Below are 25406 nucleotides of genomic sequence, written 5' to 3'. Positions count from 1 at the left end.
GAGTTAAACAGTTAACGATATTTAGACTAATACTGCAGAAAGTTCTATACGTATAATAGAAGTTCATTATTGGTATAATTCTATTATAATTATAAGATTCATGACTTATTATGTTCTTTCGTTAGAATATCAGAGTGGCACATTTAAATTTGGATTTATCAACACTGAAATTTAAAGTCGTCAGAAGGAAAACAGAAGACACGCGTACGGCGACGCAACACCGATAACCTATAAGAGTCAAGAACGAAGTTCGGCGATTCTACGTTGTCGAAGAGTATAAAAATACTAAATAACATACTGTCATAGGAAATGTCAGAACAAGAGGACAGAGCAATCGAAGAGCTTAAACAGAAAATAAAAAACTATCCAGACTTTCCTAAACCTGGAATTTTGTTTTGGTGAGTTATGCTCATTTCGAAATAGTATAATTTCCAGTTCCAGTTACCTCCCTTACGGGAGATTTATATATAAAGGAAGTACCGGCCTTACAGCCCTATGGACTGCTTCACTAATGTTGTTTTAAATGAAAATTGTTTGAAATAAAAGTATATATTAAGATGGCTCGTGCCAAAATGGCCAAATTAGCCTCTTTTAATTATAATTGTTTTTCACACTGTTAATGTAATAAGGATGGATACGCGGCCCATGAACATATTGAAATTGAATAACAGTATATTAAAATTGTAACAATCACAATATTGTCAAAAATACTGAAATGTAAATAGTAAAGATTGCGAGAAAAACTGAGAGCAAAGGTCCTCAATATTTATTATTTACAGCGCACTGGCGGCAACCAGTATAATTTCTTGCTCGTTTAGAGGTTATGTAATACCGATTGACTTACCTGGACGTGCTATATATTTGAGTAATATCTGGCAACTTCAATATATATTTCAGTGACAACTTCGACCTCTCTTCAATGGTTAAAAACTTGTTGCTAAATTCTTTCATTTCATATTTTATATTAATATGATCAGAACATGAACGTTTGCTATTTCAAGCAATACCGTGCGAAGCGGCAAGTGAAGTTAGAATACTAGTATTTAACTTACTGTGGAAACTTTTAGTGGTTCAAGTGGTCAATACGGGTCCATATTGCACAAATGGTACTTGACAAACTTAGGGGCAGGGTTCTGGAACGCTGATTCCCACCCCCAGTGAGTCCTAATAAAATAATCAACCATTCTAGTAGACCGCCCTCACGCGTTATCGCTAACTCAGCATTGCTATGTGGATACTGATTAATAAAAATTGTAATAATATTACAGTTGGGACGAGGAATTGTATATGAAAAAAGATATACATTTCAGGCTGTGTTTAGATGAAGGGTGCCAAAACTAGGTAAAAAATACAATATTTACAAGAGAAATGATTCGAAGTAATGTAGACATAATTGATTTGTGTCTCATTTAAGAAGGTAATTGAAATACATTTTGTAGAAATGCGAAATGCTGTAGAGACTATACTTAACAGAAGCGTACATAAGGGAATATGAATACTATGATGAAAGCAAACAGATTTACTTTTGGTGCACAACTAAAAAGAATTGTTGAAAAATTGTAATTTTTTCACTAATTTCCTTCTTATTGCCTCCTAAAGGTTTCCATTGGGCGACATGAAAATATCTCACTTGCCATAAACAAATTTCAAGGGGGCCACCAAAAGCAATTATTGTAATATTACAATTCTTTTACGATTTGTGTATAAATATGACTCAAATGTGTAGCATAATAACCACACTGCAAAAGACAGAAATCAAACCTGTGCTAGCGGCCATTAGAAAGCACGAATTCTATCTAACCAAGTCAGGGCAGAGCTAAGCTGCTGGAACCGCGAGTGAGTGTGTCCGGAGGGAGTGGGCGCGTCAGCGATGGTTGGTATATGCGCAGCTTAGGATGGCGTAATGAAGTGTGTTTTGCCAATGATACGAGATGGAATAGCACTTATCATTGTTTCATACTAGTAACGCTGCAATTGTGAGTATAAAATACATGTTCTGGACACTGTGCAGATATATGTTGCCGTTGGAAAGTAGCATCAAATAGAACCATCTTTCATAAGCACTCGTTTATTTTATCCGTAGTAAAGCATTTGTAATGATTTTCCATTAGTAACGCTGTACTTGAAAACCTAAAATACAGCTGTATTACTTTGTATTTAATTCTGTCCCGTGCAGAAATGTGTTCCTTATAAACGTGTCTTTTCGTAGAAAATATTGAATTTTACCTGTAAATCTTCCAATATGTGGTTCGCAAAAACTACATCTGTACCGACGCAAGTAGGTCTAACTTAACATAATATGGGTAAACTTTAGAATACACGCTACAGCTGCGTATAGAGAAGTAGGACCACTTTCAAAGGTATAGTAGAATAGGGTAGGGTAGAGTAGAGTTTGGTAGGGATAAGTACAGTAGGGTAGGGTACGGTCGGGTTAGCTTAAGGTTAGGGAAGTTTGGCCCCATTTTGTTCAGATTAATAGGGTGTAATTTCTCGTCTGGCATAAGGAACCACCTGGAGCAAACATTGTAAAGTTAATCCCATAATATTAACAGAGTTAGCGAAATTGTAACAACTTCTCGAAGAGTTTACAAAATTTATGGGTATAGTTTAGTACTCTGCATGGAAAGTTATGTTTATAAGTAACAAATTTCTTCATGTGGCAGAATTAAATAGTAAAAATACAGCTGTAGTTTAGGTTTAAACATGTAAGTTTACTAGTGTAAAATCAGTATAAGTACTTTATGACCTTGGTTAAAGTGAGTGACTGCATATGAAAGATTACTGTGTTAGGTATTATTTTCCAACGGCGGAACTTCTGCACAGTGTTGTATTTGATGATTAGAAGTGTAACGCGAAAATTCGCCATCTCTGACGCGCCTGCATTCTTCGAAACTAGTTTTTCCTTGGGCATAGTACCATTTCTCAGTTCAGATTCTCTTTAGGAGGGTTTAACTACTATGGATATAAATACAGTGATGCTTCATAAAATTCGACGAACATCCTTTAAAAGCAATTATTCATTTTCATAAATATATTGTATTTATAATATGTATGCGCATCATGAGTAATATACTGCCTTTATCTTCGCATACCCTGCGTAATATATTCCTTATGTTTTATTTTGTGCGTAACAATTCAATTTTCCATCTTTTGTTTTATCAGTATGTACGTATATGTCACAAGTAAGATCCCCACATATTTTCATTAAGTACAGTGCTATGTTAAAATATGATATATTTCTTCTGTAAATTTTACAAATATGTAGACTGCACTTGTAACTCGATATAAAAAATAACATGGAAAAAATACCAGCAACTGTGCTATATATCCACTAAAAGAACTGTATCTAACCCGATTAAGAGCAGGACGAAGCTGAAGCCCGCACAATATGCGTCCGGGCGCTTTCCTATTTTAGGGGAGCATAAATTACTAGAATCCACAGAAGAAATATATTACTTGATGTGACAATAAAATTGTAAAAGTAATCAAAATATATTGGGATTGTATCTTTCACAAGTATAATAAGCAGTGCTGGGCAAAATAGGTAAGCTAACCTATTTGAAATACAAAATAATATCATAAAATGTATTTATGATATTATTTAAACGTATGTTTTAAATAATATCATAAAAGTATAATTTGTAACTTTTAGGATACAAAATAGTTTCCAGAAATATATTTAAAATATAAAATACAAAATACGTATTTCAAATACATTTGCAAAATACAAAATAGGTATTACTAACTTTATACATGGTCCGCAAAATATTTGTATTGACTATGGTTCATATAATAGTTTAGACATCAAACACATTCATTTTCTTTGCACTAACCAACATCAGACACTTCCATTAGGCCTACATTTAACACGCTTCTTTATTAGGTGGCTGGCTTCACATTTCTTCTAAGAAAACATATTTGTGATTTGGTAAGTGATAACCTGAGTCATGCTCTGTCAACCATAGTGATATGAACAGAATCGGAAAAAAAAAAATCTGATTTAGATGCCAGTTCTGAAAACCAAACACCAAATCAGAGCTATTGGCAGGCAAACCTGGGAATACTGATGTTAATTAGTTAAACGTCATACTCTATTTCCAGTCGCCATAGCAATCTCGCGCTCGGCACTTTTCGAGCTTTGTATATAAAAATTACATGTAAAACGGATAATAATTTTAAAAGTAAAACCCAATTAGAGAACTAGCTGACATAAGTGGAGCTAAACTTGAACTCTAACCGGTTTGCGTAAACGTTGGGACAGTCTAGTTGGTCGCACTGCAGTTGATTCAAGGGAAAAAAGACTGTAATTATACCGACAATTGACGATGGAGGCATTCACAGATGTTATCGTATTGCTTAACTTGTTTGTTCCTGGAAGGTCATTGAAAATCGACTTACAAGCAAACGTGATACCTTATACATTTGAGATTTATCATGTTTCAAGATTTTGGAATGCCCTATTTATATTATTCGAATTTAAAATTTTAAAATGTTATCATTTGTAAATAGTATTGTTTATAAAATGTCGTTTTATATCTCTTAGGTTAAGAAATTTTAGATTAGTGTAATTTTATCAATTTTGTGTTAAATGTGTCATTTGGCGCGTAAGTAATTAGTGAATAATTAATTTGCCATATTTAAATATTATTTTAACATTATGAATTTAAATAATTTTGTCATTTTTCTTAATATTTACAGCATCGAAGTAGTTTGTTTCCTATAGTTATATGAAAATAATACAGATATTGACATTATTCTACTAAATGTTTCTTGTAGGGACATATTTTCACTATTGAAACAACCAGAAGCATTCCGAAAGTTACGTGATGTTCTTATAGAACATATTAAAAAGAACATTCCTGAAGTAGACGTTGTGGTTGGTTTGGAATCTAGAGGGTTTCTGATTGGTACTTTCATCGCTTTAGAACTTGGCGTTCCTTTCGTTCCAATAAGAAAAAAGGGTAAACTTCCAGGAGAAACTAAGCAAGTAACGTACCAGTTGGAATATGGAATGGTAAGTAGTTCCAAATTTTCAGTATCCTGCTGTAGTGGTTATAAAATATGGTAAAGATTGATAATAATAAGTACCCACCTCTCTTCGGGATGGGCCGATGTAGCACTCGGGTAGTGTGAATGGTTGTCTTTTGAAGTTTTGCGTCTCTTGCCAACATTGAGGCTTTGAGAGACATGGACTTACAGTTTAAGGTACAATTCAAACACCGTAATGCATTCAATGCTCTCCCATTGACACTAGTTACTAGATCCGCGAGAAAGACTCGGGGGTGTGAAGGTTAGGGGCCATATTTCTACGATCTCTGCACGTAGATCAGGTAGATAAGATGTAGTCAATACACCTCGTCCGACCGCCTTTAGCCCTAGCTACTCACTTGGTTGCGTGAGTCCCTGAGCCATATGTGGAAGAGGATAGGGGAGAATAAATCTTTCCTCCTACCAGAGATCGAACCCGAGCCATTCTGTTGATGACTGTAGTTACTGGGCTCTTGGGTACATAGTTTAAAACTCAAAATCTTACCTTGTACCCCTAGACATCATATCCACTACCAAACCCTCCTGCTCACAGTAATAATAATAATAATGTACATTTTAACCAACCCGAAGTTTCTAAGTCACAGAAATAAAAACATACCGTTAGGATCCTATTCAATGCCAAGCAAATCTAGTCAGGATTGTTAATCTCTGTAAAATCTTCTTTATATTGCTCCTTCACTTGTTTGTCTACTCAAAAGTCTCCTTCCTGCTAGAACGCTGTACACACCACTTATGTAATTCATGTGAGTGACGTATCCCAACCTATTCCCCTCATCAAATTGGATGTTTGCAGTAAATATTCCTATGCTATAGCCATCATTTCTAGTGTGATTAGGATATTTCAAATGTGATTAATGACTGATTTGTCTGTATTCTACATGCGAAATCTTATGTTTCAACACGTTTGTGTTTCTTCGTTACTGGTAGAATGATCAGAAATTGTGTTAAGTGTAAAGTGAAGCATGCCGAGCAGAGATCCTTTATTAAAAAATATTTAAGAGGAGGTAATTGCTCCAATTAAAATTTACAACGGTATGTGTGAAAGTTCAGGGAAAATCTGTCGGTATGATATTTTCAAAATTTTTTATCGGAGTTCAAATGTGGAGGAACATTCTGTAAAAATAGACATAGCAATAGATCTTTTAAAACCGGGGCAAGACATTTGGGTGCAAAGCCGTATATCTGAATAGATCAATGTGTTTAAATGGATTATAATGTATTTCATAACTAGAATCTGGACGTTTATGCATTAAAAGCCCTAGAAATAGGCACTAATATAACAACAACTGTCATTAAAAAATTACAGCAGAACTTCAAATTAAAAGAATAAGAAAGGTGAATTTCGGCCCCCCAATTTTCTTTAAAAAAGCTATCTTCAAAAACTCTAAATTTTCGTCTTATTATGGTATGTCCTATGGTAAACAGTCATTGAGAGTCTCAGTTGCATTAAATGCTTGGTTTAGTTCTAGCAAATTTTTGTATAGTGCAGAAAAAATATGGGTCTAATTATTTTGTTTCTAGAATGATATGTCCTATTTTCAGGAATATCGGAGACCATGACCTGCAGAAATTTTTTTCATTAAGAATCTGTATCGAGCTAAAACAAAAATTTACTATAGGCATCGTATGACACTCCAAAATAAACTTCTGTGAACTTACCTTTATATCATCTCTAATGTAAAAGAATAGGCATTTTGGATATTCATAACCTCATAGCTATTCAGAACATTGTATTACTGCTTATTACTATGTATTTGCAACAGAGGTAATTGAAAAGGAAACAACAGTGAAATGTAATATAAATACTGAATAATATATTTTTGTCTTACGTTACATTTATCATGACTTTACCATTCTATGACGGATTTATGGACCAAACTCCGCAACTATTCTACAGTGTCAACAGTTTCAAATTTCTGTACAATTCGGCGAATTCTTTCATCTGCCTGAATATATTTTCTTCTTTGCTTCAGTGACTCTTCTCCTCGAAGCCTCGTACACTAAGTCCCACTTTTTGTGTCCTCCGAAGTGAGTCAGTAATGCGCCAAATCGACGGATGGTCCATTTCAAGCTCCGACTGCAGTCCACGATGAGCTACTTCGGCGTGGTTGTTCGTTCTTGACTATGGTCATTGAGAACTCTGTCATACAGATTTCACATCCTTATTGGAAATAATGCTGCTCTTCTTGCGTTGTAATAATTTATTATACAAAAAGTGCAAAAGTAAAAATAGGTATAGTATTGTACACATTTTAAGATGAATTTTATAATGTCTGATTGAAAAAATCAAGTAAACAGTGCAGTATGAATATATAGTTACATCTTTAAAATAACTAAGCGTTAACGAAAAACGTGCGTTTTATTACACGAAATACGTTTCTTTACTATATATGTCTTATTTTATTAAATAGAAATATTCTTTTAAAACTAAGCCGCATAGTACGGAGACTAGATACTCGCGGCCGGGATAGTCGAGAGTCAGCTACAGTTCCTTTCCATTCCTTTTCAACTGATAGAGACAAGTTGTGCATGATGTGCAGAAACTTTGCTGATGTTATTTTTAGTTTTTGCAAAATTATTTGTGGAAGTTTTTCGAAATTCCCAGTGCCTATTTTCATATTTTAGTGTCTACACATCCGTGCTCTAGTTATGAAATACACTATAAGATATGTAGGTAGGTAAACCTATTTGGATAAAAGGTCTCGCGCCCTCAAAAACAGTAACAACAAAAAGCCTTAGCCGAGTGTATGAGATAGGATGGTCTTGGTAGCAACATTCATAGAGTCTAACGTACAATACACCCTGTCTGTCAGCATAACCAGCTATCAGGAAACTATCAATTACACGAATCTTGCATGGAAATAAGTGACATCCATATAAAATCCAATTGCAGCAGAAACTTTGTGAGGGCAACTCTGAAAGATGTATGGATTTCTGCACTTGAATCAATGTTAAAGACATTTACAATGTTCAAGGGCATTCTTTTCAATAATGTAGGTGATTTTTTCAGTGGCGACTAGAATCATAGGTATTGTAGTGACCGTGACCTCGCTGGACAGGGGCCTTCAAAGCGGTTACTTCAGAAAAAAGTTATGGTATGGTATAGAATATGGGAGATCCGTTTCTTGATTCATAGATTCTGAGATATTTGGAAATGCAGTAGGTTGCCGGAGATGTTTCCTTCCATGCTAAATGAAAATGGGAGCTTCCCCTGTTACTTCCAGTGGGAGGGATCCCACTGCACTACGGTTAGGACTTCGTGATTGGCTCGGTATGCAGCTTACTAATTGGATTGGGCATTGGGATTAGTGAAGTAGCCACCTGTACCACGTGACCTTACCCTTTGACTTTTGTTTATGGGGTCATCTAAAAGCAATGTTGTTTAGTGCAAAAATCCAGGACGAACACCATCTTTAATGCACGCTGCTAGAGGGGTGCAACTCGATTACCTGATACGTCTGCAGCTATGTCGTGCATGACGGACAAGACATCCTGTAATTGTGCACAAACGTAAACTATGCTATAATCTTTCTATGCAGTATCTTTTGGATGTCAGCAATGCAAGTTCTGTTGAACGTCCATGCTCATGACTCAAGTGAAAATAAATATGTAAAATATAATTACTTAAATGGATTCAGGAGAAATCTGTATGTTATTTGGTACCCCACATATGACCTTTGCATTTGAAACATTAGAACTTGATCCAATATGTCTGATTTCAAAATGACGACTATGAATCAAAAGTACATTCAGACTCAATATAAATTCGAAATGGCCATCACCTTGAACGTTTTGGAGAAAGGGTGTCCTGAAACTTTTGAGTCATCCTCTACGTTAAAAAGACATACAACTCATTTAAAGATCAGTCAATTAGGAAACGACTGTCAATGTCTTTTTCATAAGACAAGAGTATTAAAGAATCAATAGGAATTAAATTGCAGCCGTATTAATTTACACGGAGAGGATGAGTACAACTGAAAAATCTGTGGAAAACCCAACTCGGGGCTGCCTTCCCAACACCGAGCATCCAGCCATTGCAGCGCATGAACTTCAGTAATTATTTTCACTAGTGTTTTCGTTTTCTGTTTTGAATTGTATGTATTTCATTTACATTTCTAGTGCAGTAACTTTCTTCGTAACAATTCTAAATAAAATTTATAAGTGAATTAAGTTCTAATATTAGTGAGTTAAGTTCTAGTGTTACCTAGCGATTTGAGTGTTTTTACTGTAATTCAGTCAGTTGACTAGTAGTACCATTGAATGTTAAAATATAATGATTTATTTAGTTCAATTACCAATGGGATTTTTCATATACAGAGTGCGAGAGATAGCATGAGCTCTGAGAAGCGGGAGGTAGGAAGAACGCTATTCGCTGCGAGGGTGACAGTGGAGAGAGAGGGAAGATTTTTTGGTAGTGTTTCTAACCCATGCCGATACTAACCTCCAAAATAAGTAAAAACAATGCGTAATAACTATTAACGTAACTTATATATATTATGATAGGCTTACCTTTAGCTTCAGGTATTTATAAAGGCTCAATAACGTCCATACAATCCATCTCATCATCATCGTCTTCCGTCTCGTCGTCACTTTCTTCCGAGGAGTCACTACTCCCGTCACTGTCTTCAGCCAAGTTTATTGTGTTGTTTTCAGCAGGAAAGTCTAACTGAAGTTCCATTTGCAAATTTGCTTGTTCACATCTTCATACTTTATCACACCTTGCCTTCCACTCTTCCCATTGTAAATTTCTCTTTGGCGAGTTTTATCGCATCGTTAATGGAAAAAGTGGTATTTTTTGCTGCTACATATTCTTTGACTGCAGCCCAAATCAACTCTATCGGGTTTAGATCAGGATGATACGGGGACAAACGAAGAACTGAATGTCCATATTCAGTAAGGAGCGAATCTACTTTAAACGTCCGAAAACGAGCTTTATTGGCTTTGATTAAGCTATAAAGTTCTGGTTTGTACATATTTTCTCTAAAAGGAATATTGTGTCTCACAAGCCAATCGATCATTACATCTTTACAAGATGATGTCGGTGAAGGATCTAAATAGACATTGTGATATGGTGCATTGTTTATCACAAGAACTAAATTACTTGGCAAGTTAGGAATTAGCCGCGACTTCAAACGCTTTTCATAGTTTTCATAATTCATGTCATTGTGATAATCGCCAAATTTCGTTACAGATTTGAACATGACTAACGCGTCTGGAATAAAACCATTTTCTCCGTTAGCATGCATGATTATTACGCGTTGTCCTTTAAAAATTGGTGTGAATCAACCTGTATTCTTCTTATCGTTCTACGCGTATTGTTTTGTGTCCGATGAATGCAAATGCGTCTTATCCACGTAAATTATGGGGCGGTTCTGCCTTCTGTAATGATCTAGAGCTCGCAAATAAGCCAACCTCTTTTGACCGAAATTCATGTTTTTAATAAGTAGTCGCCTATTGTTTTCAACCTTAATCCATCTAAATCCTAACGAACGCATCATTTTCCGTAAAGATCAAGTGCTTCCATTAAAATTAATCTTTTCTCGAAGTACTCGCAACAGTGATTTTACAGAAGGTCGTTGACCGTGAACAATATGAAATTCATTAAGTGTTCGACGAATAATACGTTTGTCAAAATCATCCACTGAAATTTTTGTTTTTCGTTGTGCTCGCTTCTTATTCGGAGTAGAAAAGCTCGTTCCCATGATTCCTTCCTCACTCAAAACACGTTTTAGTGTACTTACTGAAAAACCGGTTGCTTCAGATACCCGCTTTTGCACTTGTTTACGTTAGTTGGATTTCCACTGTTATGAAAGGAATAGAAGTACATTTTGTAGAAATGCGAAATGCTGTAGAGACTATACTTAAGCGAAAGCAAAGAGGTTACTTTTGGCGCAGAGCTAGAAAGGATTGTTGCAAAGTTTTATATATATATATATATATATGACACAAGGTGCATTTCTTCAAGAAATTTCACAATTCATTTTACGTAATGAGATAAATCAACTCAGCTATTTTTTTTTTCCTTGTTTGAACGTATTTATGAATTTAGACGGATATGTTTATATGTTTAATTTCAGGACATGTTTGAAGCTCAGAGCGATAGCATTAGTAATGGTCAGAAAGTTCTCATAGTAGATGACCTTTTGGCAACTGGTGGTAAGTTCTAATCTATGTTAGTACAATGAAAGGTTTAGAGTCTTGTATCTCTTCATTAACATATACTAGTTTTATGTTTTATTTTGTATGAAAACATAGAAATATGAAGCACGAAATAGAACTCGAGCATTCATCCCTCCCTATTTTATGAGAGCCGATACATAAATAGTACAGGGAAAACAAAGAAATCTTTCACAGATTGTATATTTAAGTAATACCGTAAGTGAAAAAGTAAACAGTTTTCTGAGAGATTATTACGAACCAGGGAGCCGCGGTGGCTCAGTGACAGAGCGTTCTTCGTTAGTTCGAACCCAGCTCGCGCCAAGTGAGCTTTGTGGTGGACGAACACCATGTGCGTGTTTTTTCTCGGGGTTCTTCCGTTTCCTCCTACTTTCTTCATTTCACCATTTCATGCATTTCTCGTCATCACCGTCTCCTTTAGCCTACCCGGCATAACCATGGGATGCCGGGAAGTTTTTAAAGATTTCATTTCATTATCACGAACCACCCACCTCATGGCATCCATATGTCATTAACTGGAGATTTTTTTTTTTTTTTTTTTTTTTTTTTTAAGAGAAAATACCTCTTCTTAAGTGTATTAGCAATACCTTGCGCACATATATGCTCACTTTAACTTTGAAATAAGCAATAACATAATTCTCTCACTGCAAAATGGCTATTACTGACATGCTCCACTTGCACTGCCTCAAGGCTCTGATTTAGCTGGTAATTTTGCTTGAACAGACGTTTTGCAGCATCGATGTTCAGATCTGTTTTGTTTATGTACATAAGGTCTCTGTATGAAGTGAATGCAATTTTATGTAGTGGGACATGAAGTTGGTAAGATATGTACAACATATCATGGTAGAAAATGCTAGGTGTGGGTATTTGACCATGGCCAATTACGGTACATGTTCTTCCTTGGACACAAGTATCACTTCGATCCATGATTCTGAATATCTTGTATGATGAGTTCAAATAAATTTATACCATCCATAGAAGCATATCTAATTATGTATGAAGTGAATTATTATAATGCGTCTTATTGCCAAGTTAATAACATTCAATTACATATATTGATTGTGTGTATGTTTAGATAAGGCTGTCGTTACAAGCTTGTCAATATCGTATAAGCAGCTCAGTAAATGACGTAATGTCATCTCTCGGTCTATGCGAATTTTCATGGAAGTTACCGTGGGACAAACAACAATAAATTAATTTGCTGGGTACATAAATACGCCCAGATTTTTCAAAGTTAGGGCTGAATTCACCGCTTTATCGTTTAGATTAGAACCCCAAGGAATGGGGTGATAGATAAGCCTCGAATGAAGCATACATTATATTTCATGGAAATCGAGAAATTTTATTAAGTTATATTGGAATAGATAGCTTCGCAGACAACTACATTTCACATCTTTATATTAAATAGTAGAAGGTCGTTTCAGTAATATGTGTTAAGAACATTAGTCGGTTTCTTACTACTGATTATAATATAATTCTTTAGCTTCTCTTCGAATCTCGAAAGGTGGAATTCTTTAATTTATGTATATGGATATCCGATTTCGTTTTAGTTTTTTTTTAAATACATATTTCTAAATATGTAAGTTATTTTAGTTAATATTTCTTGAGACAGTTGTTTTAACAGTCTATAATGCAATTTGATAAAGCGGTAAAGAGCTTATAACAAATTCTTAAATCATAAATGGTCTGTCCTTTGTAAATAGATAGGAGTTAGGTGCACGAACCTTGCGTTCTTATTATGACATTTTGTTTGCATCAAAACTGTTTTGCAGGGCGCAAAATTTCAAAGTCAGACGCATTCGCCAATCCAAAAATGATGATCGCCAGTATCTCTTACGTACAAATTATGAGGCAAACCATTTCAGTTGAGAGTGGGATAGGAGGGGCGAATTACAGAGTTGTGAAGACTTCACTTTTCATGTCCGTTATGAAGACTTCAAATTCCGTGTTTTCTCTCACTCAGTGAAAATTATTTTCGTGCGAAACAGACACTGCGCAGCCCTCTGGTTTTAAGCAGAAATGATTCCTACTATTACGGAAACGTAAAGGACTTGATCGAAATTTTTACAATTTCGAAAATCAGACTCCAATATTATTTAGTGCATGATAATGTCACCTTGGAAAAACCAAGTAACACAAATAAGTTATTATTGTTACAGCAACATACTTGGAGAAGGACACCAGAAAACCAAAACAGTTATATAACAAAACATTGTGTTTGTGAAAAATGTGAAAGCAGTGTTTTCCTGCATACATCACGAATTATATTATTTCATAGTCTAGAATGCACTGGTTCTGAAGGACATGAGAAAGAAAAATAACAAAAGAGGCACATATAAAAACTTATGGTTCCTAAACCAGGGTATTCAAGTCACTTCAGATATCCGATTCTTCAATCGTGTTCAGTCGGTTGTAGTCTCGTCTCGTCTCGACCCGCATTGTTAAGTCGGACAGTATCGGGCAGGTAGTACAATTGTATTGACCACCGTAGAAACGCGAACATATTGTCGTCGTTCCTGAGTGACATCGATAGACCAGAAAATGTAAATTGTATACAGTGAAACCTCCCTTAACGGACACCTCTATAATACGGACAGATTTTTTTGTCCCGGCAAAAATATATATTCTCTTACCGAACGAAACTCTCCCTTTTACGGACTCTCTCAGATACGGACGCGGACAGCCCTTTTTTACCTCCAAACGTTTCAATAACCTCTTCATAACGGACATGAATTATTCTCGGTTCTGCGATATATGACAGTAGGCAGAAAAGTCTTTTCCCTACAAGTGTATCTATCATCAAACAGAACAACTTCAAGCTGAACTTGAAATGCTTCTTTTTTTCTGCCCGCAATAAACTGCTTTCTGGTGGAAATCCTAGAAAATCTTCAATAAGCACTAACACTCATGCAGGGTTAGTCGTATGGTCAAGAATTCTATGCGGATCTTCCTTTCTCTAACAAATTTAGTGCTTTTTCCTCTGGACCTTTCTTTCCCAACAATTTCATAGATAACAAAAGAAACATTGTTTATTTTGCAATAACATTTTTCAACGAGCAATGTTTTCTCTCTTACTTTTTTGGAAAAGCAAATTTTTCTTTTGTACAAATTGGGGTGTCAAACAGTTGAACAATTAAAGAAATTTGCCATTAAGAGTGGTGAAACAGAAGTTCTCCAATTGATCCAACAGTTGCAAGCAAATTTCGAACAGAAACTAGTGTCCGTAGGATGTACACGACAGACAACTACTGCAGACTTTTTCCCAAGAAATTTGGTGAGTTTCTTCTCCACATTTTCAGTATTTAATAATAATATTGCATACTTTTTAAAGCTATTTTTACTTTTAGTATAGGCGGTATGTGAATTAATTGGTTTTTTACAGGGTGATAACATGTCCTTAAGAAAATTACCATACACGCATTATCATTTGCAGTATACGAACATATTAACACATTCCCCAACAATAATATTATTTAACAGAAATGAATTTCTCCTTCATCCGTCCCAGTAATTCAAATCCCAGTACGTACTAAACAGAGTATTTTCATATTGAATTTTACGTATTTACGCTCATACATAATGTATTTACTGTATATTACTGCATACAATTACCGTTAAGAGAAATTAAATTTTTGTAACCTCTCTGTAACGGACAAAAATTCCCGTCCCATTGGTATCCGTTATTCAGAGGTTTCACTGTATTACGTTTTTTTTTTTTTTTCACTCATACATATGATTATGGCAGGACAATACATATCAATCAATCCTCATAACCGTAGGTTATGATAAGCCCGGATCAATTATTCTTAAAAGTATTTCAATGGTATAATTAACTTGTCACCATTATCTCAATAATTGCAATTATTTCAGTAATTACAAAAGTTGCAATTATAACAATTATTCGGTTACCAGCATACTGCTTATGAGTTTACCATGTAATTTACCAAGGCATTGCATCTCAATGTGTCAATTATTAGTCATGCATATCTCATGGTATATTCGAGTTCTTTAACTCACTGTGGATGACCAATATACTTATTAACAGATGTATTTGGATTAGAACAGCCCTGTAAGGTGCTCATCCACCTTTGTATTATTATTATCATAATAAAATGAGACAGCCTAGGCCAATTACTGCGTAATCATTGTGTTTACTCATAGGTAACTCTTTAACCCTGATCTTCTGCAATAGGTTAAAAGATAATTTGGTAAAAATATAACCATTTACTGCTGTACAACGAGGTAATCAACAGGTATGGTAAAAATATTAGCTGTTATATTAAGTATCTTTTAACAACATTAATCATCACATTACCGTGATAAATTATCACGTTACCGTGATACTACTGAACACTGGTCGCCAGCTCTAAATTTGTAGTCTCCAGTGGCGACCGGAAATTTTGCGCCCTGTTTTTTGTCATTTTTAAAAAAATCATTATAATGCAGATTAACTAAAATTTTAGTCTTCATACCTATCTATAAAAGACTAAAGTACATGGGCCTATATAATTTATTATCCTTGTAGGAACACTATGTGCAGCTTGCCAGTTAGTACGTGCATTGGGTGGAGAAGTGCTGGAATGCCTGATAGTTATGGAACTGTGTGATTTAAAAGGAAGAGAAAAAGTTCCCGCGAAGGTGCATACAGTCATGAAGTTTTAACCGATGGTGTTGCCTAATTAGAAGATGAACGAAGTTCAAATATTAATTCCTACGGTGTATATGACGATATGTCGTGTTAATAATTTTCTTAAACTGTGATAATTGTGCATTCCGGAGAAACATTTTAGCAATATTTGATTGATTCGTTTACTTTTTTGGTAATTTGGGAGCAAATTTAATTTACAATGTATTAAGATTTATATGTAATTTGTTATTTACATTTATATATTTTATAAACGTACATATTTTGCGAAGATATATTTTTTGTTAGAATTAATGCATAGCTTGCTATGGATATAAATACATGAATTATAATGTTGGTTTAAGTGCAAGCGAAAGGTTTGACAGTTAAATGATACCGAAATAAGATAATTTTGTACGAATAACTAAATCTTTTTTATTTTTCCTTATACAAAAATTTTGAGTTATATACGAGCATAATAAATACTCTCGTGTATGTGTATGCAGGGCCGGATTTAGAAGGGTGCAAAAGTGCACGTGCACCCCCCCCCCTCCTCTTCGTTGTTGTAAATATACACTACCTAAAGTGAGAAGCTAGCAGTGAGTTTTGCAAAATCAATAGTTTAAGTCAATTTTCTGAAGGTTGAAGGAAAAGAATTCATCGAGAGCAGACACTTAGCATTTCCAAAGGAATTCCTCATTCACATCACAGATGCCTAAAGGCATTTAAAAAACTCAAATTTAATTCAAATGTACTGGTAGTTATTGGTGCACCACCCTTAGAGAATCCTGGGTCCGGCCCTGTGTGTATGTGTGGGTATATACATATTAACAAATATTTAAGAACAAAGCACCTCATATTTCGCAGATAGAATCTATATTCGCAAATCTCATCCGCTGACTATCAGCTCTTAGTAAGATAGATTAACTAAGACATGACAGAGTTATTTTCCATATTACTTGTGAGTGTACCATAAAGCCTTTCCTTTTAATATTAGTAATATGGCTTTTGTTTTTTTTTTTTTTTTTTTTTTTTATGTACATTTATGATATATATTACGAATATAACCAACCAGTTTTCCTCATTTCGCCATACCACTAGTACACAGGTATCATATTTTAATCTTTAGAGCATGTTACTGATGTGTTCAAGTAAACCTACTTTAGAAATTTTTTTGCTAATGACATTGATTTCCCCGTAATTCTAGCTTACTAAAACCAGATAAGGTGTACATTATTCGCTCCGGTTTTTCCAAATATATTAATGCGGACTTAATCCAGTGGTTTGTGTGTGCGTGTGTAATAAGCTGTTATTGTAATGTGGCATTTTGACTGTTTTGTTTTATACATATAAGTATTATTGATATATTTGTTGCCAACATACACATAGTTTTTTCACTTGCCTAATTTAGTGAAGAATATTTAAAATACTGAAAGCTATCAAAACTCAAGAATGACCGTTTACAGTTAGCGACTTAACAACGTTTCAGAGTATTACATGCTCCATTGGGTGAAACGAGTAATTATAAAATTAAAATAAAAGATGGGGTAAAGGGGCATAAGCTACATTCAATAGACAAAAGCACAAGTAATATTTACGTAGAAGGCCATCCCTTGGATAAACTTGAAGAGGAAATTAATTTTTAATATCTGTTCTACATTTAGCATAGAATTATGTCCTTTTATTCAATCTTTATTTTTTTTTTTTTTTTATTATCTACTCATTTTACCCACCGAATTGACTCAGGCAGCGATTTGAAACGTCGTGATTTAAAAGAGAGAAGTGGTAAATTAGAATTTTTAACTTAATTATAGTTTTCTATATATTGTTTATATTTTCTTTCAAAGTTTATGTTAGTGTCACGAAACGAACACATCTTCTGTTTCGCTGCAAAATAAAAGTTGGTTCAATCTTTAGTAAATTTCACACACACAAAGGAAAAAAAAAAAGTGTCTTTATGAATTTTACAAAACATCGAATGCACAAGTGGCTTTCAAATTTTTAAATTTTCTTCAAATTGAAACTAAAAATTAAGTTTTGTTAAAAGATTAATATAGAATTGGGAATACAGTATTTTACATCATATATAAGAGTACACGTTTTTCTAGAACAGTCATTTTTCAAATTATGTGCCGCGATGGAACTACTACTACTGTGCTTGGAAGAAGTTACGGTATTACGGAAATAATGCTAGTTTTATATATATATATATAATGTTTATTTATATTAATATTTCTTATGATCAAAAGTACAAAGAAACTTGGCATTAGCTATGCAAAAAACAGTTATATTTTTATTGTATCGTAGGATTTTAAATTACACAGTTGCGCCGAAAACTTAAAAATATGAAATAACGCTGTTTTAAAGCATGAATTCGTTACTGCAAGATAGGACATTCCCTGGCCTTCAATAGTGATGTCTTTAAAAAATTAAAAAAAAATAAATAAATAAAATAAAATAAAATAACTATCTAGTGAAAAATTCTGTTACAATTAGTATCTTCTACACCGACAGGATTACTAAACTTACATAAAAATTGATTAGTCTGTAGTTTTAGTACTTAAATGCAAACTAAGAACTTAAGTCTCTTTTTCAATATATAGCTGGTACTGTTTCAAAGTATGTTCATAAAAGCAATGCTAAAATTCAAATATCAGGCTCAGGTAAATTACAATCGAGTAGATAAACTCTTACTGTACACCACAAACGTTGCTCCTGTTTAGGAATCCATTTTCGCGATATTTCGGTGTAATCATGATCCCGTGCTATGCAATGTAAGCAGAAACTATGTTTAATTCTATTGAAATATTATATTCTTTGTCCTGTAAACAAAGAAAGGAGAAAAAAGATTCCATGTCCAAACGTGTTCCCGAAAGACAAAAGAAAGAAAAGTCCAAAGGTATTCCAGAAACCATAGTTTTTGTTTCGGTTCACATTCCATAGGTATGGGATCATGGTCACAGATTGATCGAAATACAAAGAAAATGGAATCCTAAATAAGAGCAACGTTAGTGGTGCAAGATAAGAGTTTATTTAGAAAGATGCATCCTAGAGCATATGCCAATAATCACAATCTAGTAAGTATAGTATTATTATAAATTGTACTAATTAATGATAATCACCAGCAAAAACGAGTATTCGTTTTTGCTTTAAATGTACAGATAGGGAATTAAGTTTAGATACTCAAGATTATTTATATTATTTTGTCTGTTACTGAATTTTTAAGTAAATAAGCACATGAAAATTTGCTTTCAAACTAGAAATTAAGGTATGATATTATGGTCCAAGTTTTCTTGTGTTTCAACCTACACAAATTACATAGGGCAAACAGTTTTTGTTGAATGGGTTACATTACACGAATTATAAGTACAATCATGTTAATCTAGTTTATATTGTGAATATCAATCCATTTTTTGTCATTTTGACAGGCCTAATGTTTTTAAGGTAGTTTTATTTTGTTGTGGAAATGTGAGAGGGATACACCATAAACTGTATTTTTCTACTCAAAATTAAAGCGGAAAATTCAATGTATTCTTGGGAAAGTAAAGTTTTAAACTTCTATTAAATTTAGAAACTTTTTCTTACCTAATCCTTTAAACCTTAAAATTCCAGGTGTGTTCATAATTATAGATATTGGTATAGCGTAGATCAAAGTTAGAAAACAATCCAGGTCGCCATGGTGACTCGTGGCGTGTAAATAATTTAAGGCAAAATATGTAGGTTTGTGTGTCAAATTCGAATTTATAGTATTATGGCGCCTAGGTCAAAAATTTTTTTTTAGCTGACTTAGATTATCCAAGTGGCCTCCTATTAAGCAAGTCATGTTAAGTCACCCCAGAAGTTAGTAGGCTATATGGCAGACACTTTCAGTATTATCCTTTAGTTCATTGTTTTACTGCTATACGAATTATTTGCAGCTTATAACAAATTACTTCAACATAACCGTCCGATGAAACAAGGAGTCTGCTGAATTGAATTCTCTTTCTTTCTCTCATGAGTACAGAACTGACAATCCTCATTTTCATGTTGTTGTTTTGGTGCCCCTTTTTTGTGTGTCGATTCAAGCGCCATCCGTGAAGGCACTGTTTTCAATTTTGGATCAAATCAGTGTCACTTTTTCTGGAGAATCCAAATGAATAAAAAATGGGGGTTCCCATTTAAAAATTTTAAGTTACCTTCCATGCTCCCGAAGGAGGTGGGGAGTTGTGTTAGGTATCATTGGATAGCTTTTTCAAAATTATTTAACACATGTTATTTTTGTTTTGCTGATTTGTATATTTCGCGATCGTTCCGGGACATTTTCCGCACCCTGTATATATATATATATATATATATATATATATATATATATATATATATATATAATATGTAGAAAGACATAGTGGGCCTTATGCAGAGTCGTTCTGATGCGTGATTAATGACACACTAAAGAATTTGACTAACAAGGAAAACTAACTATGTAACAGGAACAGAAACACCAAATATATCTCCGCAACAGTGCTTCCACTTCACCCGACTCTTGCACAGCAAAGTTACACACAGCTCGCGGTAGAGAGCGCCATTGTGTGCGACCACTGAGGCAAGCACTGATAGATACGAGGAACCGACGCGAGGTTTTAACTTTGCAAGAGTCGGTTGAAGTGCAAGCACTGCAACGGATATATAGTTGGTGTTTTTATTCCAAAATAGACAGAATCAAAGCAGCCAAAGAACGACACAAGCAGAAGGGACGCAAGAGAAAGGAAAATTGTGAACTTTGGCAAAGAATTTTTTGAAGAGGCTTTCACCCTGAGAGCCCTAAAATAGTGGAAAAACCGTGCGAAAAACACGTCTGTGTTCAGTTTTATTTCTTTTTGACAATGTTGCCATCACTTTCAGGCCCCGAAAAAATATATGTTGTACATAAGGGCATAACAAATTTTTTTAACCAAAAGATCAGGAATGTGTCCTCCAAAAACACTTTTTCTACAATTTTTTGAAATTTTCAACACGCAAAAAAATCTAGAAAATACTAATCGATAGTTTTGAAAAAAAAAATGCACATTTGCATCTAGATAGTATCTACAATCTGTGAAACTTTCAAAATTTTTGGACCACCCCCACCAAAATTTAAAAATGTTCAATTTTGAGCATATATGATACAATAATTTGGAAGGGGAGGGCGTAGGGGGGTCAAAAATTGTTGGGATAGTTTTAGGTCAAGGGTAATCTTTTGGGTGAATAGCAACCCAATTAAAGGCCGATTTCACTATCTTACTAGGAAAGACCCTTTTATTAAAATAACATTTTTGTCATTACAGATAATACTTTCAATTAATTCGCAGTAACGGTAGATAGCGAGAGAGGAAGAAGGGAAACGGGAGTCCACAATCTGGCAATGCTGTGCTAAATATCGCGTACTATTGGCTACTGCTCGTGTAAATTCTCATATGAAAAGACTTGTGGTTAATCTATTATGTATATATTGAAACAAATTATTTACATTATCATAGACATGCGAATGCAACTATTGTATAGTATGATACTTTCACTTTGAGGATCCAACATTGAAATCAATATGCAAGTCTTCTATTAAGACATCGGTTATAGCATTAGAGAAATACAGGATAAAATCAAAATAAGATGTAAATACTTCGGTACTACACATTGTATAAGGAGTTGGAAAAAGCTAACTAAACTGAGATAGCTATTTTGTTCTTTATAACTACGTACACCCCTTGGGACGAACTAGGAAAATATTCCTGGTTTATCAGACGAGCTGTTGTAGGTAATGTTGGATACCGTGAAGAGTTTTTTTTTTTTTTTCTCCGTATGTTAGAATTAGTGATTACTGAACCTAAACGTAAAGGTGAAGCAAAAAGAAAAATTAAGACGCTTAGGTGAGAAGTTTGTGACTTCCAAAGGTGGGATCGTCCTAGTCAAAACAACCGAACTCAACTGTGAGTGCAAGAAAAAATGGATCGGAAGTTTTACGAAACAATAATAATAAAAAAAAAATATATATATATTAACGTCCCATGATTTAGACTCAAGGAAATGGATGATTAATGAAAGTGAATGATTGTGTAATTAATTATTTTGTACTGTAACACCGGGAATCAAACCCCGGTGGATAGTTTTTCAATATTATCTTTTTCCTCATTTGTAAAACTATATAGTACTAGGCCTAAAAATGAACAGGATACAGTTTTAATAAGCCTAATTACAGTACTATGTTACGAAAGGTACAACATGAACTGAAGTATGTATCTACGTAAAAATAGCTTACATGCTGTGTCTCACAAAGTGGTTATTAGCCTCATAAATATTTTGTATAGCGAAAAGTCTCCCATTCACAAGAGAGGTAAGCAAGATAATCGTGGTAATGCCGTTTCACCTGCAATCACCATTTTTAAAATACATGAACATACTCATTTTCGAAAACGTGTATCTCACTATTCATCTACACATGTCACTTACTTTGATGCGAAGCTTAATATGAAAAAAGTGCACGATTTTGTTTTCTTAAAAATACTTAGTAAAGGTAAAGTGCGAATATAATCTGAAGTTCCACAAGAACAACTTGGATTATAGATTTGGCAGACCTCAAGTCGATGTACTATATACCACTTGCAAAGCAACAGAAAATCAAACTTCTTAATAAAACTGGAAAATGAATAGCATCTGTCAAATATAGTGTCAGTAAGAGAGATGCCAAGAAATTTTACAAGTTTAAGGAAGTTAATGAACTATCAAATTCCACACCTGAAATTCATGGCATTGCTTTTGATTACATGTAGATCGTGCCTTTGCTATTTTTCTCTGTACAGGAGACAATTCAGCTTAACAAACTGTGGTATTACATTTTTAATATTTATGACTTTAAAAATTACAAGACACTTTTTTTTTTTTTTTTCGTACACACTTAAGACGACGGAAACAGGTATGTTCTACGATGGTCTTCGATTAAAAAAAAAGAAAAGACAAGAAAAGAAACTCGATTAAGTTCAGGAGCTACATATATTTAGTGATGCCTGCAAAGGCCAAAACCGTCATCACGTTTTACGTAGACTTATGGATTCAAGGAAATACACCAATACCATCACATAAAAGGAAATAATTTCAAGCCATGTGACTTACCATACTTTTGGCATTTCGAAGCGTGAAATTCGGCGTCATGACTGCGTTTATTTGTTTGAACAATACTAGACAATGATTGATAGTGAAGAGAAAATAAAACAATAACAAAAACTTATCCTAATTTTCACGTGAAACCGGTTCAATATGACATACTTCTTGATTTAAATAACTGATGGTCACAACATTTCGTAAAACTTCCCAGAGGCATTGAAGATAAAGACAATTTTCTTTCAAAATCAGCGTATATTAAGTCCTGTGAACTTTCAAGTTAGAAAAACTGACACTATTCAACTTCCTGTCACTAACGTATATGCCCTGTTGAAAAGTTTCCATCACAAAAGAAAAATTATTCAAATACTTACAAATCACCCACTACATACTAAATGAATACCATCCGTTTTCTGCAGACTGACTTACCTGGCTCACAAAAAGAATTCCGGAGGCCGACTCTAACTTAGTTTCTTAAAGACTGTTGTTGTTTGGTTTTTCTATTTTCGAAAGTTAGAATTTAATCATGTTTCAAACGTAATCTAATAAATTCCGTTTTTCTTTGTGGAAACTTTAATCAAACTATTACTACTGGATAGAAAATATTACCATGTTCTTTTTTACTTATTAAAACTCGCTCCTATCTTGTAGCACTACCAAACGTAATGTAATCTCCTACTAATATTGCACCTAATAAATTTTCTCCTATATCTTAAACTTATTAGTAAATCTTATCATGTAGATTTTTTTTTAATTTTGAGAGGGAAGATATTTTAAAATATGTTGACTAGTTTTAGGTACAAAATGAAATGTATATTTTTCACATTTCACAATGCATTCTACTCAACTAATAGTAGTCAATACAGAATTATTTTTATGTAAATGTATTTGGTGAGGAAGTTTATAGACATTATTTCCCACAAAATTGTATTTTTCAAGTTTGTCCCTTTTTAACTCACTCATTTGATAATAGGGCGAATACAAAGCCACATCCAAAGTAAACCTCATTGACTAAACTTTTTTGTTTGCTTCCATTTTGACAGCCCAACAAAACAATCACTAATAGCACCACACCTTCATTTATCTGAAAAATGCAAGTATAGAACTTCCAAGATTAAAACGCAAGGTAATAAAATCTTAAAACGTAATGATAGCCGTCATTCAATGGGCTAAGGGTAGAGGCAACGGTCTATATTTTCGCTACTTATGAAGGTATGTAATCGAAACACTGGCCACCTTTATTCTCCCCTCCGGTTGCCCCAGGTACCCCTCAATTTTAGAGACTGGGTCGATCTTCAAGTTGGCATTAATACGAAGTAGAGCCCGCCACCACCGCAGATCAAACCGTGGCAGACTGGTTATTTGGTAAGTAAAGGCCTTATCGACTATGCCACCGCAGTTTTCATAGTAATATCTACAGGATAAAACAAATCTGTTTGTTACCTACGCTCTCAAATGCCGATTCGTATGATGTACTGGAATAATACGAAATCTACCTCCTTCACTTTGCCACAAGAGGCCCTACGTGGCTACGTGATTAGCGTAGACACAGAGATCAAAACTCCATTCCCACCTGGAGCTTGTTGCGAGAATTTATTAAACTAAAATAATAATAAAATTTTTAAAAAGTGTAGTGATTATAATAGCTGTTTTTAAGGTCGAAAGCTTTGGAAGAAGGCAACATAACCTAACTACTTCTATGTGAAGTAGGTACTGCCATCTGCGTAAAATTACTTATGTCGAAATCTGCTGGATCATCATATCGATATGTATATACGACAGTATCATCTGTGCAATTCACTTGATAGTGTATTTTCAAGATTGGATTACTCAGATTGTCTATTATACCTCTGTAGCCCGAAAAGTGAAGGAATCAGTGCAAGCAAATGTGAAAGAGATTTAGTGATTATATTTCGGTTTATTATGAGATATGTTAATAACTGAATTGAGTAATAAGTACTCCAACTTGACATACAAAATTTGATACAAGTAGTTTGAAAAGATATTAGTGACCATGGACAGATGGATAAATATACAGTGAAATAAAAATTATACTTCTATATGCTTGCATGCTTGTAGATTTCCGTTTAAATCCATCATTTTCACAATTCGTGTTGTTTAAATTAGATTACGAAACGTTTATTTCTTTAATATGACAAATAGCTTAATTTACAATGGCGATAATAATTTTTATTTTATGCATTTTGATTTGAGAAGTCAAACAGCCCTTCAGGCTACAGTACATTATATCTTGTTTTCTGTTGTATACTCCAATACATGTTTTGTTTTTCTTAATTTAGCCAATTTATGATTTGTCGAAAATTTACCAAACATGCACCATACTCATGTTACCAACATTACCGGTTCTGGAAGAGACATGGAGCTCTACATCAACCAACTCTGTCACAAATCTGTTATTGTGAAATGCACACTCATGTTCAAAATGATT

The 25406-nt window shown here is 34.1% G+C and overlaps 1 protein-coding gene across 1 annotated transcript; it reads left to right on the top strand.

The window, feature by feature from the left end:
• Positions 1-201: 201 nt before the first annotated feature.
• Aprt (adenine phosphoribosyltransferase) lies at positions 202-19416 on the top strand. Its single transcript, XM_081761033.1, has 4 exons — positions 202-398; positions 4777-5014; positions 11127-11205; positions 15752-19416. The coding sequence occupies exons 1-4, from the start codon at positions 310-312 to the stop codon at positions 15886-15888; spliced, it is 543 nt and encodes a 180-aa protein (XP_081617159.1). The 5' UTR covers positions 202-309; the 3' UTR covers positions 15889-19416.
• Positions 19417-25406: the final 5990 nt, after the last annotated feature.

This window comes from Thermobia domestica, chromosome 1 (genome assembly GCF_964235325.1).
Source record: "Thermobia domestica chromosome 1, izTheDome1.hap1.1, whole genome shotgun sequence".
In the NCBI taxonomy this organism is placed as follows: domain Eukaryota; kingdom Metazoa; phylum Arthropoda; class Insecta; order Zygentoma; family Lepismatidae; genus Thermobia; species Thermobia domestica.
Note: the sequence above shows the minus strand (reverse complement) of the source record. Positions and strands in the feature narration are given on the sequence as shown.

Coding starts and splice junctions, on each gene's coding strand:
- Aprt (XM_081761033.1), top strand. CDS start 310: ATGTCAGAACAAGAGGACAGAGCAATCGAAGAGCTTAAACAGAAAATA. Junction 399..4,776: donor AAACCTGGAATTTTGTTTTG/GTGAGTTATGCT, acceptor TGTTTCTTGTAG/GGACATATTTTCACTATTGA. Junction 5,015..11,126: donor ACCAGTTGGAATATGGAATG/GTAAGTAGTTCC, acceptor GTTTAATTTCAG/GACATGTTTGAAGCTCAGAG.